The following is a 21644-nucleotide window of genomic DNA, read 5'->3' on the forward strand; positions in this document are numbered from 1 at the left end:
ACTGTAGTATCATCTCTCTGTCTCAGGGAGCTTCCTGAGGATTGTTTTGCTGCTGGAAGTGCTCTGGGCATGAGGAGCATCACCACAACACTGTCTTACTGTCTTTTTCTACACAAGCACAACAGTGCCCCAGATGGGTCACGTGTCTTTACAGTCCCTCATCATTTACTCTCAAGTAAAAGAGACCAAAATCTCGTCTGCTGTCCCAGTGTCTCCTCTTTCAAAATCTGAGGTTTGGTAATATATTTTCTCAGTCTTTCTAGATTTAAAATATTTTTCTTAAAAGGATTATTTAACATTTCTGAGTGGTTTTTCCCTGTAAAGGATCTACAGGTGCCTTACAGCTAACAACTCAAAATAAATATGCACATGGAACAACACTGCCCAGTCAAAAATGCTCTGGTGCAGATCAGCTGTCAATAGGAACAACCAGTAACACATTTCCTATCTACTAAAAACTGACAAAAGAAAACCCATGGATATCTGTGTGGTTAAATTACCTGAATAGAAGCTCCAACTTTTTCATTACAAAGGCTGCACACCAGTGCCCACCTACTGCTGGGAATGTGGGAAACTTTTGTGATGGGCTCCATTTTTTCAGGGCTTCCAATGCTCACCTGAAAGAAAAATGGTCAAAAAACTGGAGTGACTATGACACTGCTAATTGAAAAGTGAAACAATTTTATTAAAGAAGTGAAATTCCTTGTGTGTACACAACTTAGTGTAGCCCAAGTTCCTCAGTTTATGTAAGGAATTGTAATTATTTTAAAAATAACCAGCTTCTCACTTTGTGAACAAACAAATGAGTTTGAAGGTGAAGCTCACCAATTTAAGGTTATCATACAGGGTGAACACTGAGAATCCACAGCAATTCTGTCAGATTCAAACTTTCCTGATTCACCTTTAACATTCTGTTTACAAAGTGAAATGGTATCTGGTGCCCTTGTTAAATGAGCTTTGCTAGCAGCAAAGGCCTCGTTTTCCAAGTCCTAATTCTGATTGACCACCAGGATTTAATTAGCTTTTTTACAGGTGAAGCATCACCCTGCCAGACTCTTTACCTAACCAAGACGCTTTTATACTTCACCCCTAAGCCGAACAATGTTTTAAGGAGTTTTTTTTTCTCCCCCAGAAGCCCAGGAGCAGCACCCACCTCTGGAATCCATAGAGCACAGCTGACGTGCACCCACTTGGTGCCGCTGCGGGTGGGTTTCATGGCGCCGCCCTTCTTGGGGCACAGCAGACACTTGGGCTGGACGCCCAGCGCGCACGTCCGGCACAGCCAGCTCCCCTCGGGCACCTTCAGGATCCCATAGCACGCCTGGGCCCCACGGGCAGGGGGCAAAGAGAACGAAGAAAATACCACACAGGTTCTTAGCTGGGAATACACGGCCTCTCACAGCTCTATAAGTTGTTTTTACTCAGAGGGAAAAGTGCAGGAGGGCAACTAATTAAGAGCATGTTTTTCCGAAGATTGTGTTTTTACAGATCCCTCTCTCCCAATTATTATCAGCTTTAATGCACTTAAATTGTAGGTTTGATGTGATCAGAGAAACCCTACAGGTCTGAAAATACCAACTTTACTCTGTGTATCTTGTGGGATAGTCACTTGTACTTAGAGCTGTCACAGGCCTAGTCCTTTATCATTAGTACAAAAGCATGTAAGTAACACATGCCAGAAAATGTGTTCCCTGCTCACCAGATAAGTTTTTCCAAACACTAAATAACAACAGAAAGGTGTTAAAGCTGGCAGGGAAGGACAGGCTGATGGGAAGGCACCTGCCAGAGTAAGAAGCATCCATGGAAACAAATAGGCTAAAATTGTATCTCTTCCTTTAAGTCAAGAGTCGTCTGAACTACCACAGAAAGGTGACACCAGTAGTGCATTCAGAGCAGGTTCTCTGTTAAATGACCTGGAATAAACCCCACCTGTGTCCCCACTGATTGCCCTTTTGTTACCACCCAACGCCCTGCTGCTGCCATACCTGGTGCACACAGATATTGCATTTGTCACAGAACACCATTTCATTGCCATCCTCTCCATCTGGGGACTGACAGACGTCACAGACAACATCTTCATCGTACTCAATCCCCAGCCCCTCCTCCGTCTCGATGGCATGGTTCATGTTGTCGTAGCAGCGCTGCTCAAACTCCTCCATCACCCTCTCCATGGTGTACTCGTCCAGCTCCAGCATCCCTGGAAAACAGGAGTTGTTCACGGAGCTAAAGAGTGAGAACCACCACCACAAACAGCTCTCCACCTTCTCTCTTAACAGCTGAGTAGACACAGCCAATCCTCACACAGACACATTTCGTTCCTAGACAATCAAGCCTGCTCCAGTATAAACCAGGGAAACCATAAAAAAATGGCAAAGTTGTTTTATAACTGTATTAAACTAACAAAAGTAGAGTGTCCAAATCTTTCAAATTCTAAGAAAGACTTTCCAAGACTGATTCTGGCTTCCTGGTCTTGTTCTCATTTTTCTTTCTGGGACAGCATCATCTATGGCTTTTGTTCCAATTTTGCCACCCAGATGTTGACTCTGATGAAAGATTTAAAAGTATTTTGAGCCAAAAGTGATGGAGCAGGGGGAGAAAATCAATGACAAAATCTGCCACGATACTTGGAGTGCATCTGCAGTTTCTAACAGCTGTTTGTTTATCACAAGTTCCAACCCAACAGGATGCAATCCCAACTGAGGTCTGCATCAGACCCTGTGAAAAACATAGCTGTAACAAATGTAGCATCGAAGCTGGGACATTAATCAAATGCAATATCCAATCTGAGATTTGCTCTTTTCCAATAGCATCCATCACAAAATTATTTATGACACGCAGCTAGAGACCCACAGTGTTGTGGTATTTTATAATTCAGATTTGTTTTGAAATAGAAAGGCCTCCCTTTTCAGGTAACTCCCCCAGTTTATATCCTGGGCATGACCTTCTATCATGTGAAATATCCCTTTGGCCAGTTTGGGTCACCTGTCCTGTCTGTGCTCCCTCCTAGTTTCTTTTGCTCACCTCTTCACTGACAAAGTATGACACAAGGGAAAAAAAAAAGCCCTTGACTGAGGGTAACCACAGACCCCAAAATATCAGTGTGTTATCAACACCATTCTCATAAGGAACCCAAAATACAGCACTTGTAACAGCTACTGAGAAGAAATGAGCTCTATCCTCATTGAAACCAGGACAGACAGAGATGGCAACCTCAGGATGGGTGTTTTAACAAGAAAACTCTCCTTTCAGCTCTCCTTGTGAAAAACTGAGCCAAAAATTCCACAAAACAAAATAAAAAAAAACTCTCTAGCTCCTCCAGATCAGAAGACAAACACTCCACCAAAGTACTCCCAGCTTCTCTTAATGACAGGTAAATCCTTACAGCAGGGATCAACGCTGAGCAGCTGAAAAGGAGCAAGAGGGAACATCCAAAATCCTGCTGAAGAAAGGATTTTGCAACCCAGAACTGCTGCACCAGCAAGGCAGATGATGGCAGGTTTTACACCAGCTTGCAGCTGAATTCTATCTGCTCTCCCTTTGTCAGTAACCCTTAGAGGTGTGAGTGACTGCCTGTGTTTTTGCCAGGGTTACAGAAAGGGAAGCAGGGGCTGCAGCTCCTGTTCTGATGTTCACAGTCATTCCTCTACAGAACCACTGGATGTTCTCAGTACCTGAAGCAGCCCTGCAGGGATCAAAGAAAGAACAGAGAATGCATGGCTGCAGGGACAACAGAAGGAAGTGCTCCAGGTGCAGATCAGGCAGTAGCTCACTTTTCAAATGCCCATTTGTAATGTTTGTAGCGTTCAGTGTCTCACCAAGCACGCATATACATGTTTCAAGACCCCCAACACACCCCTGGTACTGACAGGAGCATTTCCTTCCCTCTGCATACAGGAAAACTGAGTGGGTAATGATTTAGAGCAAACAAACTACAAGAAACTATACTAAAACACAAGAGCCAATGAAATCTAGCTGTTCACTGTGCCATGTGTAACATTTTCTTTTTAAATGTTATGCTGGTGTAGCAGCATGGGGCTCCCTGCAGAGGTACAAATCTGCCCCTCTTGTGCTGCTCACATTCCACTGTAGGAGCCCTCCTCTGGTTTTGGCAAAAGACAGACAGACTGGAGAGGAGGATACCAAAAAAACTATTAAAAGTGCATTTTTCCCTCAAGGAAAGCCAAGGGAACTTGCTGCTGCTGCTCTCCTGAAGATAACCTAAACTTTGGAATTGTAAACTGAAATCCTCTAAGCCCAACACTAAACCTGAGCAGGACTGATGTGAGATCTGGAAAAAAGGCCTGAATAAGAGACCAGGCCAAGACATCATCTGTTTCTTTCATGTGTTGGCTTAGGAAGCAGAAACAGAGTTATAAATGGTCATTTTGTGGTTTACCAGTTCTTCAGCCATGCCACCTATGGGCTACAGCCAGGTAAAACATGTTCCACCAAACTGCAAAGGAGGGAACTGCCAGAGTGCCAAAACAAAAACCAGAAGTGCTCACCAACACTTCCATCTGGCACAGCATTTTCTCTCAGCCAAACAACGTGGTAGAAGTTCTGTGCAGACTTACATCCTATTCAGTTCCACTGAAACCCTCTCCTGAAGCACTCACCTTACCAAGAAAACATTCCAGTTCTCCCCTGTCCTTTCCCACACACAACCCATCCTGCAGAAAAGCTCCCTTTGTGACAGCTCTTCCTCCTGCTTTGGAACTACAGCACACAGTCACAGCAAGACTTGGGAGCTCCCTCCAATAAATCAGTGTGGGAATTCCTTACTGTCCCATTCCCTGCATCACTCAGCTGGCACAGATTCTCTAAACCTGCGAAGCAATTTGTCTTGCCTTCTCTGCACTGAGCACCACGAGTTAGAAGGACAACACAGATTTGTGATTAAGAGAAAAATAAATAACTAGGACTACCTGGAAAAACTACCTGAAGTGGTGTCTCTGATGTCCTCCTTGAGGACCAAGATGGCAAACTGGGAACTTTGTGAGATGGAAAGCAGCAGAGAAAGAAAACAAAACATGTGGCCAGATTCTGACCAGGCCTAAGCAGATACACACAGGAGTTATGAAGGCATCTATCTTAGGGCTTAACCACATCAGGTCTGTTTTCCCATGGCTACCCCAACTCATATGACTACTATCTCCTCATACCTCTACTGTCTCTTCCCACTGCTGCCCTCCCTGAAATTATTCATAAGATTTCCAGCTTTAAAAAGAAAAAGGGGGGAAAAAAGGCAACAGCTGACTCATTGCTCACCCATTTCCTTGAACTCCTCATTGGCAAGCTGCAGCCAGGCTACGTCCACGTCGTTGAGGTCGTAGCGGCACATGCTGTCGGCCAGGGTGCGGATGTCCACATAGCCCAGCTCCGGAGGCTCCGCGCCCGAGGAAACGATGAACTTCCTGGGGCGCGTGAAGGTCACAGCTTTTGTCTCCGACACCACTCTGAAACAGACAGGTGGGCAGGTGTGAGGAGTGCTGAGAGGCTCAGCTCTACAGAATTCCAAATGCTTCACTCTAAGGGACTAACAACCACCAGCAGCAGCCACCTAACCCCATCCCAGCAATCACCAGGCACCACTGAGATGGGAAACCAGCTCTGTGCACTTCCATAATTAATTGGTGGTATTGTAAGAACTTAACTGGAGTTGTCTAGAAATCCAATTCATTGCCAGAATTCTAAATAAAATTAAATATTAGAGGACAGAGCTGTGCTTGCTCTTACCTGAAATTCACACTTGTTTAAAGCCAAAGCAGGGATGCTGTACTTACAGAGCGGCTACCATGTTAAACTCTGGTTTAAGACTTTTTTTTCAACCAACCTGTTTAACTAAAATACTGAAAAGAGAAATATTTCTGGTTGTCTCAGTAGAGGACTTGGCCCTTTCTCTTAGTTAACAGCACGCACTGACATTGAGCTTGGATGAAACCTGCTTCACAACACAACCCTGGTACCTCCAGGAGCAACAGTGCCAAATGCCTGCCTCCTGCACTACCACTGGAGAGGATCTTTTGGGGTGCTAGTGCTACAAGACAGGAGACTGAAACACTCTGTGTTTCTACAACTCTGCTGGCAACAGTCTAAGCTCCACAAGGAACAGGACAGCCTCCATACCCCACTCTGCTCTGCCCCCATCTGATGTCTTCACTCCTAGCAGAAACCCTGCTTTGCCACTGCTGTATTTGCACAAACACATCTCTGTAAATCCTCTACCTATTTCAGTCTTGCACATCCCTAATGCTTCCCCTCTTCTATCTGATTTCAGACAACGAGAAACAGTGAGCAAGAGCCACATGCTGAATTTGGAGCTTCTGAGGTGCTGTGAAAAATACAAATGTGAATGACCTTGCCAGCCTAACTGCACTGCCCAGACTGTTTCTGGTCATATTACACACTGTTCAAATGTTACAGACTACTGTGTCTTCACAGAGAACATACCTGAAACTGGGCACTGCTCTCCAAACCCTCTTTATCATAAATTCCTTCCAGAGTCCCTCTCTGTAGAAATCATAACCTCTGGGCAGCACCCTGCCACAGTAGTGGCACAGAAGAAACAAGCACTGTGACTCTGACCTCGAAACAACTCCCTTTCCTGGCTTTATTTCTGTGCTAGAAAGAAGTAAAAAAAAAAGCAACCCTTACTACACACTGAAAGCCATTTCAGCTGAATTGCCCAACCAAGTGTGTGGTCACAGGGAATCTCCACACAGCCTCGCTCTTTTCTGCTGCTCCTCTGCCCTCACCAGTCACTACCAGCCCACAACTTTTATTCACTGCTGTGTTCCTTACTAGCGCCAGCTCCCTGTGCAGCTTTGGCTTCTATCCTACACCAGCTATGATCTGTCTATTGCTAATTCCATGTACAGAACACCCCCCACTTCCCTCCCAAGGTCAGGCACAGAGCAGTTCCTGCACTCCAGGGCAGGGGTCTCCAGGAGTGAGGGAGCAAAGAGGACAATAACCAGGCATCAATAGGCCCCTCTGACCAGCAGGGCTACACAAGATAGCTCAGCAGAAAACAACGAGTGCTGCCTGCTGTGCCAATATCTACAAGTCTGATGCCTTCTTTCCCTGTCTTCTACCATCTTAAATTTGGATCAACATCTCTATTGGCCTTTGGCAGAGAACAGCTCTCTCCTAAATGAGTACTTGGACCTGCTGCAGCCACCAAAGCACCTCCCTGACAGACACAGGGCAGTGCTCCCCTGGAAGGTTTTCCCTCTGCTCAAGTCCACAGGTGTCCTGGCCCTCCCACAGCCTTGGGAGATGCTTAACAGAGGAATCAGGGAGGAGCAGGCAGCGTGAGTACACATTGTACTCTGTGTGTGTGCACCTCTGCATGGGCTGGGAGAGGTCAGTGTGGAACAGGGAAAGGCTGTGTTCCCATGTCCTAAACTGCAGAGCAGAGAGCAAAGTGCCAGCTTGTCCTTGGAGCTCTGGGTCCAATCCTTTAGAAGGAAGGACAGGGTTTACCTGATGTACAGGTTAGCTTCTCTTTGCACAGACCCAGTGGGGCACTCTGCAGGTTGCTGCACAGAACAAAAACAACACTAACAAACTTTCCTGTGGCCCCCTAAATCCAAGGCTGAAGCTGACAGATACAGACCTAACAATAAGCAGTCAGTGTTCCATCATCACAAAGTTTTTGCTATGTATGAAGGATTGAGCTGCTGTGGTCCCACCAGGGTCATTTGGTTATGCCTTATGGGCCAGCCTGGACTGACTCAAAGAGATCTAGAATGATTAATGGGCAAAAATCCTTGCTCTTATTTTCTCCAATCCCTAGTAAGCATAAAATGGGCTGCAGCACACTCCCCTGCCCTTAGAACTGCAGTGTTTAATTTGAAACAGGAAATAGTATCTAAGGGTAACAAACATGGCAAGGAAAATAAGGGGGTTTTGGATAAGAGCTAGAAGATCTCACATTATTTAGTTACACGAACATCTGGATGGCTCTTGAAACAGTTGAAATGTTGTACAATCAATTTCTTAGGTTAATAAAAGGAATCACAAAAAAAAAACACAACTAAAACAAAATAAATGCTGTGTTTTCTCTAACCCTTAAGCCTGGTTTGTCCAACTGCTCCTTGAAAAGAACCTATGGCTTGGAAATAAGCAGAGGGAACACCAGAGAAGGGTTCTTCCAGCAATGATAAAGTGAGCTCAAGTCTGGCTTAAAAATAGAAGCTAATTTAAAGGTTGTGTCATCATACTCCATGCTCGTTTATTGCCAAAAACAGTCCTCTGACATTTGTATTTCACATGGGCAGAACAGGCCTGACCCTTGACCTCTCTGACCATTCCAAAAGGTGAGGCAGGTTGCTCTTCATCTCTGAGAATCAAGACCTTCCTAGCTGGGCACTGTGCAATAAAATAAAGATCAGGAAGCCAAGGCAACGTAGACATAAGCTGCCAGCACAAACATTGTGTGTATTTGTTCCCATTCTTCCAAACTATACCTGGCTACTGGTTCTGGGATGGTCCCTGGGCTAACTGGCACCTGCACTCCCTTTTCCCACTCCTGCCTCCAGGGATCTGCCAGCACATAGTATTCATCAGGGTTCAGCTGGAAGGAGTCATGTAACTTCATGGCAGTGATCAGGTCCGTTCTGAACACCTGCAAAGAGAGTGACCAAGAGAGAAAAATAGAGACACTGACATTTGATATCGACACTCCACGACTCACAGCTTCAGGGTAACCATGGAGCACAGAGTGGAACAAGGTCACTGTACCACCAGTGCACCAGCCCAGCCCACTGCACAACAGGGCTTAGCTTCATGGCAGGAAAAGGGGTGGCTGAAGTCACAAACACTGACAGGATGACTTTCACCTAACTGCACTACAGGTCCTGGTGCTCCTCCTGCACTGGAGACTTCTTCTGAAAGATGTTACCCACTTTTACCTCCATACTGGCTGCAATAAAAGCTGCAGCACCTCCAAGTTGTAAATCAGCAGCACAAGGAAGATTCATTTGCACTCTCAGGCTTTTTGGAATTTTTTTAAATTTAATTATTGGAGCTCTGACTCGTACAGAGACATTCTAGAAATTCCCTGTGGTAGAAATCAAGGTGTGACTCCACCATGACCAGCTGCAAGAGGAAATTCTGAGGAGATGACTCTTGATGCAAGTACTTATAAAAATAACCCAAAAGACAAAAAAATAAGACTCAAACTGGGATTCTGGTGGCAGCTCCCTGTTCAGCACAGGTATTTATTCAACACAGGTATTTATTCAATCAGCTCTGTGTCATAGTTGTAATTTTCCTTTGCCTTTGCAAAGGCATCCAGCTCTAAAGCCAGCGGAATGTTTGGCAACCTGTGGGCCAGCAGCCATGAGCAAGCAGCCATGCTGACTTCAACAAGCCACAGAATGAAATAAAAAGGGATTCACTCCTGTGTCAGGCCTGCTGTGGCACCTTCAGCCTGTTGGCCTTAAGAAAGCTGAGTGCTGCTATCACAGGCATCCCAACTACAAGCCTGCACTTGCTGACACAAGTTCCAGCCATTCCCACCCTGCTTCCTGCAAAGGCAAGGATCTCCTCACCTCCACAACACTGATTTCTAATTAGTCCATGTCTCATCCAAAGGAAAGGGTTAAAAAGCAACCAGGTGACAGTAAATAAGCACCACCAGGACAAGAGGAGGATAGGTAGAGCTCCCTGCAGACTTCTCAGCCCATGGTAGTCTGAACAAACATCCACAGAGCCCCACATTGCAGCTACAACAGAAAAGACTCTGGATTTTCAGGGCAGTGCTCCTAGACTCTCTTAGGAGGCTGCTAACGGGGCAAAGTGACCCCTTCTCCCAGCCCCAAACCAATGGTCATGCTGTTACCTCAGCCCCTCAGGCTGAGGCACGACCAGCTGTACACAGAGAGCCACCCAGGCAGCCACTTCTGTCATCCACTACTCACACACCTGAAAACCCCAGGATTTTTTGGAAGTATTTTAATGTATCTGATGGCTAATTACACTTCTGAGAATATTTTCCAGTGTGATTTGCCTTGCCACACACTGTGCACCTCAAGACCTCTACTCCCTCCAAACACACACACTGTCCCACTTCTGTCTATGCATGTTTCTGTTTCTACTCTGGTTTTGTCATTAAAATAGCATCAAATCATGACATTTTTCTTAACACTTGTCTTGACATGTTCAGAAAAACCGCCAAAATTAAAAAGTAAAGGAAAAGATTGCCATATGAAGAACGGGGTGAATGCTGGTAATGAAATATAATGAAATGTTTAAAACAATTCAATTACAAGTCCTGTGAGGCTTCAATCAAGAAATGAAAAGTAAGCCACAAAGTAAATGGGCTCACAAAACAAACAGGCTGGCCAGGGGATTCTGCACATTTAAGTGATTTGACTTAAAGCAATCAAAAGTCAAATTAAAAGAAGACTAAAAATATAAAATGGGACGCAGAGCTTGCTCAATCTCAGAGCCAAAATAACTCAGGCTCTTGGATAAATTTGTCCCGAAACTCCCTCAGAAGCAAAGCTAATGCAGCACCTGACAGCCAAGAAACTCCTTCCCAGGCCAGCGGCCCCATGACACCATTCTTTCTGCTCTAGCTGCTGATGCAATCAGAGTGCCTGAAGGGAAGCAGAGCTTACAGAAGTGCTGGCTCTCAGAAGCACTGAACACTTCAAAGCTAAAGGGTGAAACCCTGGCCACGCTGAAGTCAGTGGGAATTCTGCCACCGACTTCAATGAGCCCAGGATTTCACCCGGGGAGTTTCCGAGTGTCGCTTTCCTGCCCGTGCGCTTCTGCTGCGGCCAGCAGGGACAACACGGGGGGAAAGGCTGTGGAGCAGAGCTAAAGGGAAACGCAGGAGAAGTTCATCCAGGCTGAGAAAACTGCACAAAACTGCAAAGATTCTGACAGCAAAAGCAAGGTAAGGGAGAGAAGAAAACAGAAGCACAAAAATAAACCAACAGGCATGCTCTTAATTATCTCAGATAATTTAACCTTTCACGAGGTAGTTTTCAAAAGCAGGTATAAGGGGCTACATCTGAGGGATACACAAAAGGTAACTAAGGAAAACAAACCTATTGCTAACAAGAATAAATTCACCAGGGATCTCCACATTCACCAAAGGAAAGGTCTTTAATAGCCAACAATCAAAGGAGTTTGGGAACCACCAATACTAGGCATAGTTCACACTGAACAACAAACGGGATTCTCCTTGTCAAAACTCTTCTGAGACTCAGGTACACTGTCATTAGGGAGATTAATAAAGCAGTTTTTTCTCAACACCACTCACTAATGTGTAAGGAATACATGTACTGGGCAAGTACAGTAAATGAGAAATTCCATCTCCCAGAGCTAATCCTTTCTTCGCTGCTTCAACAAAGTCTGCAGTGTAGTATTTTGCCTGAAGACAGGAAGATTCAGCAAGAACATTTCCAAAGAAATGGATCACATTTTGTGTGTTACTAACAGCTGATCCAACCCGGAAAGTTCAAAGATTTTTATCTCCCCTGGTAGTATTTCTTCAAAGCACTAGATGAGACAGAACTGTCAGGAAGCAGATTTCTAGTTTGACAAGCACTTTAGCAAAGATCACACACACCAAGCCCCAGTACAAACTATGAAATAAATGCACCTAATGTAAATTTCCACTGTTCACAAATCAAGCTGCAAATAAACCCTGACGCCTAAAATAGCACAAGAAGACTCTGCAGCTATGCTGAATGGGTGTCAGACTACAACAAAATTCACAGATAGAAACTGGTGGTGGCAGTAGCTTTGCCAACAGCTGAACTCTCTAATCTTCAGGGGAGGGGGGAGAGGGGAAGATGGGGTGAGGGAGGGGAGGTATGTGCCAGCCAAAATGTAGCAAAAATAAGTTTTTAAAATAATTTTAAAAATCAGAAAAAATTGATCCATTACCAGAAAACATGTATGTATATATTGTGTGTACAGGTACTTTGACAGATTTAACAAAATGCAAGTCAAATTCCAGAAATACCTCAGAAGGCTTCCGGTCTTCATCTCTGGAGCACGAAGTCCTACGACGTTGAGATCTGGAATGCTGGGACCAGGTAGACAGACCTAGGATACAGAAATGATAATTTGCAGGATTCTGTGACAAACCTCCAGGAAACTCTTCCAAAATGAACCAGAAAATGAAAGCCACTCAATCCTCAATTTTCTGTGATCGCTCTCCTGGGTCTGTTTTGTTTCTCATTTCCTAACTGAGGTGTGCCTGTACTGCCTGCACTGCACTTACCTGCCTTCCACCCAGCATTCAAAACAAGCCACTTCATAACACCCTTCCCCCTGAGCATCAGTAAACGACTTCCTGCAGATTAATAACTGACCAGGAGCTCTGCCAATAGCCTGGGATGTACTCTTTGAAGTTAATGTCCTAGATACCTACACTGGTTACCTGATTTCTGCTGGCATAAGCCTCTGCAGAATGAAGCACGCTGCCACATACACACAGCAGAGCCCACAGAACAAGCTGATGTTTCTTCTCCCAAGCAAATCTCCCAGTGTGGCTGTATGATTTCTGCCTGCATAATTATTCACTACATTCCAAACAAATTATACCTTTTTGCCTTGAAACCGTTTGACAGAGTCTCTGTCAGCTTTCAGAAATATTGTAACAAGAGGAAAGGAAAAAGAGAAAGAATCTGCGCTCCTCTGACAAGATAGTGCTTTGACACCAGAATATATTATACCTGTGCAAATCAACTAATTTCAACACAGTAAGATTTACAGGTACAGCAGGTATTTTCCACTGCCAACTACAGAGCAGTAATGAAAAAAAAGAAGGCAATAAATCTTTCTTGGTTGCAGAGATGAAGGACCTGTACTAGGTCTACCTGATAGGGAAGCTAAGACCTATGTCATTAACTCAGAACTTGCAAATGTGGACATTAATTGTAGACAAATTGAAGCAAACTGATGCAAAGGCCTCCCTACACTGCTCATTCCTCCGCTGCCTGTGCACAAACATTGCAGGAGTTAAAAGGGTAAGGCTACAGTCTGTAGGAGCAGCACCACCTCACACCAGCCCACAGAAACCTCTCGAGGATCAGAAAGCCCTCCTCAAAAGCACAGGATGGGAAAAGTTCTCTATCAAAAATAAGAAAATAATTTTAGAAGTGAAGTAACTGTCCAAGGCTTTCATTGGAAAGGTATGACTGAATTCATTATGTTTTAGTTATCTGTTTGTCTTCTCTTTTCAGTTAGTGATACCCTAAGGAATCTGCCCCAACAAAACCTCCCTGGAACACAGCAATGAATAACAGACATCACACAGAATATGCATAATGGTCAAAATTGAAGCAATGTTCCCAGCAAATAGCTAAAAATCTTATCTCTTGAGGTAAGAATACAGAGAGGATCATTTTAAGCAAATGCTAGTGTTTTAATATGAAAGATGGTCAAGTTATTGAAACTCTTCCTTCTTTCTATAAATGGAAAAAAAGAAGAAAAGAAAAATAGTGACTGACTGCCATTTATTAATCTGAGAGAAAAGCCAGATTCCCAAGATCATTTAACTACCATTCCATTTAAATGTTCCCTAGAAAACTGAAGAAGAAACACAAGCAGGAGTACGAACTTCTTTAGCATCCTATTGGATCATCCCCAAACTTTAGGTCAGAAGAGAATAAGTAAAATTCCTCACAAAAACTGTGAGATATATAGCTAAAATGCATGACAAAAAAACCCCCAGATTTATTTCCTGTAATGCAGCAGTGTAAATATTAACATTTTAACACTCAGACAGATGTGATTTCTTTTATCAACAGCCTCCTAGAAGACACAGACCACATACATACCCATACAGATTAGTATTCAGTTCTCATGGGTTCTGATATTTTCCATTGGCAAGACATTAATATCTGACCAACTAGCTGCCACTGAGGTGTTCAGCGAGTTAAACCACTGCACCAGCAAGTCAGCACCTGGAAATTTCCAATTCATTTGTGGATCTCAGTGGTTTTGTACACTGTTAGACCTGGGAGAGAGAGCCTGCACACAAGAGAAGGAATTAAGAACAACAGGCAGTACTGGCAAGGTGTGTTTGATTCAAGTTTCTGTGAGAGATGAGCTCGTGAGTCTGGAGGCTTTAACAAAGTTGTCCCCAAGTAAGGCAAGCATCTGGCAAAATTAGTGTAGTGGCAGTGTGATGTACTTCTGGGTCTTTACCAGTGTCCTTTAGTTCAGCTCTGATGATAACTTATCATAAACAGAATTTAAAAAGAGTATGGGCAGCTTTATCCAGGTCCCTCTCATGCCACAAAGAAGCTACAAAGGTGAGGAGTAAGACAATCCCTGCCATATCTCACCCCTCTCCATTTCTTCACTGTGTCATCTTACACATCAGAACAAGTGTCTTAAATACACACTTCTATTTCCATGTACACAAGGGTTTGGTCACTGGCTTAATTAACTGTTCCATGTTTCACAAAAGGGTAACTCTTATCATCAGAACTACAGGAGCTTCACTTTTTAATGATTTTTGAAGTGCTGTGTGAAAGCACACTATGTAAAATTTCCATGCACAAGAGACAAGGCAAATACAGCCAGCCTTCCTCAGGATCTGCTATAATGGGTGTTTTTTCCATGCCAACCCCCTCCCTACACTGAATATTGAAAGAAAGCTTCTCAGGTAGGTCCGTAATAGCCACTTCCTTGCACACAAAATCGGTGGAGGCATAGAGGAAACACTGTTACTGAAGAGGATTTTTCTGAGCAGTGTAAACTGCATAATATCAGGAGAAAACGGTGGAAGAATTCCTCATGGGACTGAGGTTTCACTACACACTGCAGCTAACAGATGACCTTTGGCAAGGGTTTCACATCAATAGGGAAAACATTTACTCACTGAATAAACAAAGCCAGACTATAAGCCTTGAATTCATAGATTCAAACGAGCACCATTGCTTAGACGAGAGTAAGAAATTGAAGGAGCTAGCCAAATGACAGCAAAACATCCAGCCCGTAACAGTATTGAATCTAACTACTTTTGAAATCCCAAATGAGAGTTTCTACTTTGCTTCCATGAGAGCTAATGGCAAAATGTCACTGCCTTCACCAGTGCCAAGCCCAAGTCACTGCATTTCCCAGACTGCTCTCCACCCACTCTGCCTACACCAACAAAAGTGCATGAAGAAAACTAAGGATGTTATTTGTCTATTAAGCATCCTTTCCGTATTTTCATACCTAATCCAGAAAAGGGACCACACTAAAGGCAGAAATTCACAGCCCATTACACCTACTTCAGTGGTTAATGATCTGATTTGTATATCTGAGTGTGCATGAAGAAAGAACCACCCCTGGATTATAAAGAAAGCCAAATCTACTCTGGTCAAAACAAAACACAGGAATCAAAACAGCTTTCCTGTACTATAATAAGCACATGAACCCAGGTCAGTTATTTCAGAAAGATTCCAGGCACTTCCAAAATCATTCTCTTTAAGAGAATCTATCCAAGTATCCAAAGTAAATATGCAAAATTAAGTACCCAAAATAATTGTGTTCATCAAGTTTTCAAGTACTAGCCCTAGTCCCAAACTGGACTAGGATCACCAAGACTAGAAAAACAACTAAAGATCAAGACAAGTTAAACTCGGTTATGGTAAAATAAAATTAAAACTTAAAAAAATCATAAGGCAAGTCTGAATCACTGGGATTTGGAAGATGTAAAAGTTCTGTAAGATACCATTATATACCTCATGGGAAGAATGAGTTTCACAGCAGATGGAAAAACAGTGAGATGTTAAGAGAGCCCATGCTACCATAAGCCACGTGAGAAACAGTAAATATGAAAAATACACAACTCCAAGGCATGAAGCCAAATAAACACATCCAAAACATGCATTTCCATCATGCTTAGACATCAGAGATAAAAGGTGTCTTATCAAATGTCACATGATCACAGCAAGTCTAAGATGAACACAGTGGCCTACTGAGCATCATCACTCTGGGACAGAGACCAAGATCACTTGGAGTCTTTTACAGTTCAGATTCTTTCAGATGACCAAGGTGTTGGTGTGTTTTAAAAGGATTTCATCACTGAGAACAATGGGAGAGGGATCATATTCCTATTACACTATTACATGCTTTTAGTTTTGCTTTTGAATTTGTCTACTTAAGGGCAAAAAGAAATCCCAAACCACAAAAAAGACGTAATCCTCAGCAAGGGAGGCAGAGCTCTAACACACCACTGGTGCTGCAAAGGACTTCTCAGACTCAAAGAGGGATTTTTTTCTGCTCCCCAAGGCTGCTATGAATACTTCACACTGTAAATACAGTGTTCTTATAATACCGCCACAGGGTGGTTGTAACACACACGCCTCCTGATAATAAAAGAAAGCAATCAAGGAGTGTGCATTCTTTTTCCCCACTTGTGAAGAACACAAGGCTTCCCAAAAGGAAAAACTTAATCAATTTTAACTGCATCATTTTATTAAATTATCTGTCAAGAATACATTTTCATTCAAAAAAAAAAATCCAATCAAAATAGAAAATTGCTTGGAATCAATAAAACAATTCAAACCCTCAGGGAATTCTACCCCACAACTAATACACTGCTCAGCATGAGCAGAGAAGTCTCAGCTGTTAGGTATCATGCACAAGGCTGTTGTAAAGCCACCTGTAAGGCACCCAGCTGTGTCCCCAGAGAACTACCTGCTGCTACAGCCTCTGAACACTTCAAAGCCTCAGATCCCTGCAAGCGCTGCTCCCACCGTCAATACATTCCTGCTACTCCGCTACAGCAGGCAGCACAACAGAGCAAAGCAGCCCTGACACAGATTCATGTCTGGCTGTCACTTCTGCTTAACACCAGCCTTTCCAGATGCCTGTGCTGCTCTGCAGCTCACTCTGAGACCAACTAGGTGCCGCTGCCAACGCTGTCAGGAAGATCTGCAGCCTGAGGAGAAAACAGAGGTGCCCATTCTCCCCGTTTAGTGCCTGGCCCACAGCTCCCTACAGCAAGGGCTCCATGCCACTTAGAAATATCTCCGTGCTTGGACTCAAATTACAGCTCAAAGCAAACAGAAGCAAACTATTCTGTTGGCAGCTTCCATTATGTCAGGTACAGAAAAAGCTGGCTGGGCAGAAGTCTGCAGGCCTTATCATAGAGAAAGCAGCATGCAAGCAAGCACAACCTAAGACACCATTTTCACCTAGCCAAATTTCCTTTCCTACTTTTCTGTTGCTGGAGGGTTTGCCCATCTATCTCCCTTATCTTTATAGCATATTATTATACAGTAATCTCATTCAAGATCAACACAGAAGAAGCAATAGCCTTTTATCTCTTGTCGACAGCAATGCTACTTGAAATTTACTATCAGTTGACGACTCCCCAGTTGCAGCTGCTGAACAATAAGTCGATCCATACGACCTCTGCAGTGCTTTACAACACCACAGCACAATTGCTCAGTCTCTGACACACAGAAAGAACCATCCCTGCAGGTCCCCACCACAGCACTTTAACACAAGTTCCCGCCTGGCGTCCCTTTCCTCAGTAGCACATATTTGAGTTTTATCATCTCACAGAACACACACATAACCACAGACAAGCACATGTCACTCTTAAAACAGTCAGGAATTCCTAGACCTCATCTTGTTTCTCAGCACAAGACCCAAGTGCCACTCGAGCTCCCCAGACCAATTCCCATGGTAGTCATGTTTTACCACAGCAGTAGACAGTTTTAACTCAAGTTTACTGCAGGTTATCAATGTCAATTTGAGCACCTCCCATTCACAGACTGATAATGTGATGGTGTCAAGGCCTTGAAAGTCCCGTGTACTTAGGTGTACTCAATCTAGCAACCTTGTAAAGAAAAATTAATGTGCCTCTCCAAAAACAAATCATGGTATCACGGAATGTGCTGACTTGGAAGGGACCCATTCAGGATCATGGAGTCCAGCTCCTGGCCCTTCACAGGACCAGCCCCAGGAGTCACACCACGAGCCTGACAGCACTGCTGAAATGCTTCATGAACTCTCTTAGGTTGGTGCTATGACTTTCTCAGGGAGCCTGTGCCAGTGCCCAGCCACTCTCTGGGGGAAGAACCTTTTCCTCATACCCAACCTAAACCTCCCTGGTTCACTTCATGCCACTTCCTTGAGTCCTGTCCCTGCTCATGACAGTGAAGTGATCTGTATCCCCTCCGCTTCCCCTCACAAGGACGCTGAAAACCACAACATTTCCTCTCAGTCTCCTCTCCTCCGGGCTGAGCAGACCAAGTGACCTCAGCCACTCCTCATATGGCTTCCCCTCAAGGCCCTTCACCATCCTTGTGGCCCTTCCTTGGATGGCTTCTAATGGCTTAATGTCTTTCTTATATTGTGGCACCCCAAAGTGCCCCCAGCCCTGGAGGTGAGGCTGCCCCAGTGCAGAGCAGAGGGGACAATCCCCTCCCTTGCCTGGCTGGCCATGCTGTGCCTGATGCCCCTAGGACAGGGTTGGCCCTCCTGGATGCCAGGGCACTGCTGGCTCACATTCAGCTTTCCACAGAACAGGACCCCCAGGTCCCTTTCCACACCACTGCTCTCCAGCCTCTCACTCTCAGTGTGTATGCACAGCCAGGGTTGCCCCATCCCAGGTGGAGAATCCTGCACTTGTCCTTATTGATCTTCATATGGTTGGTGATTGCTCATCTCTCTTATTTGCTGAGGTCTCTGCAGGGCTCTTTGCCATCAAGGGAATCAACATCACCTCCCAATTAACTGTCCTCCACAAGTTTCCTTAGTATCCCTTGCAGCTCTGTGTCTAGGTCACTTAGAAGACCATGAAGAGCACAGGGGGATGGAGCCCTGCAGAACTTGGACACCAGCTGATGTTACCCCACTCTCTATAATCCTTTGTGCCTGACCCCTGAGGCAGTTGCTCACCTATTGTGTAACACAATGTCCAGCTGTGTGCTGGACATCCTGTCCAGAAGATCTTACGAGAGACAGTACCCAAAGCTTTGCTCAAGTGCAAGAAGACTGATCTAGTGGATTCCCTAGATCAGCTAGGTAGGTCATCCTGTTGTAGAAGGATTCAACAGGTAGGACTTTCCCCTCATGAAGCTGTGCTGGCTGTGACCAATGCTGTTCTGTTATGCTACAGCTGTTCTTCAATACTTCCCCAAATAATCTTTTCCATGATTTTATCAGGCAGTGGTGACTCTGACAGACCTGTAGTTTCTGGGGTCCTCCTTCTCACACTCCCTGGAAATTGTGACAATGTTTGCCAGCTTCCAGTCAGCTGGGATGTCTCAGGATTCCTCAAACTGTTCAAAAATCATCAAGAGATGTTTTGCAACGACATCAGCCAGCTCCTTGAGGATCCTGTGAGGAATCCCATCAGGCCTTACAGATTTGTAGGGATCCAGCTGCAGTAACAGATCATACATAAGTTCAGGGTTAACTGCGAGTTGATGATTCTCACAGTAGTCATGTTCCTCCAGCCTAGGGCACTGAGACCCCCCCGGTCCATCATCAGTGCTGAAGAGAGGGGCAAAGAATGCATTAAACACTTCTGCCTAGTCCATGTTCCTGTTTATGAGGTGACCATCCTCATCCTGTAACAGGCTGATGCTATTTCAATACTGCTTTTTGCCATTAATGTATTTAATAAAACCCTTTTTATTGTCCCCTACATTTCTGGCCACCTTCAACTCCAAGTGAGCTCTGGCCACATTAATTTCTTCCTGCAATGACAAGCAGCATCTCTGTGTTCTTCCCATGCCACTTGACCTTGCTTGTACTGGGAATGCACCTTCCTTTTTCACCTTACATCCAAGAGGATATCCCTATTCAGCACAGTCAACCTTCTGCCTTGCCTGCTTGACTTGCAACCTTTAGGAATTGCCTGCTCCTGTATCCTTAAGAGGTGGTGTTTAAAAACTGACAAGCACTGCTGACCCCAGCACCTGCAAGAAGATTTTCTTAGGGGACTTTACTTACTAGTTCCCTGAGCAGCTTTGTGGTCTGCTCCCCTCATATCTAGAGCTGCAGTTTTTCTGGCACTTTTCCTCCTGTCAGATCTTTTTCCCTGTCAAATGATGGTGATCATTATGGGAAGTGCCTTCCTCAGATGCAATATAGTATCAGCCAAGACAAGCCTTTAAAATCACTCTTCCAGACTGTTCCAGCAACTTCACCACAAGCCACTCTGTCCCACTCTGACATTAACCTTCAGGTAAGATGCTCACTCTTACCATCTGTCATCACTCACCAACCCTTTTTCACAGGCACATAAGTGACCACTACACTTGCTGCTTTGCCCAAATTCTGAGCACTGCAACTATGTTACATTCTGCTGTTTAGTCACCATCCCTTCCTCCCAGTCAGTTCATCTGAAAAACTAAAAACTGCTCCTCACTTCCTTTTCACAAAGCTCTGCTCATGCAATCACCACATTTCAGGCCAGCAGCAGCTGCAATTCCACAGTAAATGACACCCTCGCCAAGGTTATGTACTCGGTAACCTTTGTGAAGGCACCCTGGGATCCAGCTCAAACACTGCAGGAATCCACTGGGATTCAAAGCCCTTTCCAAACCTACGATCCCCGTCGTTCAGTCAGCGCAATGGATATTGGCGAAATTCGTTTAACTTTAAAATAACATTTGTTTAGCAATGATAGAATAAGGGTCTGCCTAAATTACAGAACTCTATTCCATAATCCACAGGTATTAAATCTTTCATTTCTCAGAACTCACACGAAACTCTGTAAATCTTGGAAGTATTTTTCATCTGCAAGTGTCTTCAGTTCTTCCACTGGACACTCTACATGTAGGAGTATGATAAATTGATAACCCCTCCAATATAATAAATGAAAAAGTATCATGGGAGCAAGTAAAGTCTGAATAAAATCACGCTTTGAATTCCTTGTTCATGGAAAACAGCACACAAACTCTATTTGACACCAAGGAGTGCCTGGATTTTACAATATTTCCCTTATACAAAGGTCCACGAGTTTCAGACCTTTCTCAAAAACAAGCTGTTCCCATGTCTAACAAATTTATGCAAAAAAGAAATACCTTGAAGCTATAAATGAGAACAACTCCACTGCACAACTTGATCTCACCGGGAAACAGCATATGGAATATTCAGCACAGGTCACCTTTGCAGATTTACCCACCAACGAGGCTAAAAAGCCAGGTGTGTCAAACACTGAGCAGGAAAGCTAAAACAGCTTCAGTATCTAACATTTAATTAGAGTGAGAGCCCAAACCATAAAGAGAAGGTTTACCAACAGAGGAGCAAGCTGAAATGCAGTGTAACAAAATTTGCTTAAAAACTATCAAAACCCTAACCAGTCACCAGAAAACCAGGAGTGTAATGGGTTTGAGGTAAACATCTCTGATTTCCTTTCCAGAGGCTTTGAAGAATGCAGCATGTACATCACAAGGCTTTTATGATGGGCCTGGCTAATATGAATGCCCATTATAGTTGCTGTACTACACTCTCTGGAAGGCCACAGAAACAAACAAGCTCTGCCAGGTGACCAAAGAAGAAAAGCTTTCAGGAGCAAACACTCCTAAGCACTTCCCCAAGCCTCTCTCAACACCATTCCTCTGTATTTAGACAGAAGTTCAAAACCCGGAGCAACGCCTGCAGTCATTTTTCATTCAAATATATTTCACGGAGAAGAGGTTCAAAAGTGACCTCTA

General features: G+C 44.2%; 1 protein-coding gene across 16 annotated transcripts in view; it reads right to left on the reverse strand.

Moving 5' to 3' along the window:
* JADE1 (jade family PHD finger 1) overlaps positions 1-21644 on the reverse strand; it is a 116595-nt gene that overhangs the window by 10378 nt on the left and 84573 nt on the right. For 15 of the 16 annotated variants that reach the window (XM_083861201.1, XM_083861197.1, XM_083861192.1 and 12 more), the window contains 6 exons: positions 11987-12069; positions 8472-8629; positions 5269-5456; positions 1986-2197; positions 1154-1321; positions 501-617 (listed from right to left, as the gene is read on the reverse strand). In XM_083861201.1, coding sequence (XP_083717327.1) covers positions 501-617; positions 1154-1321; positions 1986-2197; positions 5269-5456; positions 8472-8629; positions 11987-12069 — 926 coding nt within the window. Of the gene's footprint in view, positions 1-500; positions 618-1153; positions 1322-1985; positions 2198-5268; positions 5457-8471; positions 8630-11986; positions 12070-13808; positions 13898-21644 lie in introns of those variants that run through there. The other variant, XM_083861193.1, reaches the window with a different exon arrangement.

Source organism: Zosterops lateralis, assembly GCF_965231275.1.
Source record: "Zosterops lateralis genome assembly, chromosome: 5".
In the NCBI taxonomy this organism is placed as follows: domain Eukaryota; kingdom Metazoa; phylum Chordata; class Aves; order Passeriformes; family Zosteropidae; genus Zosterops; species Zosterops lateralis.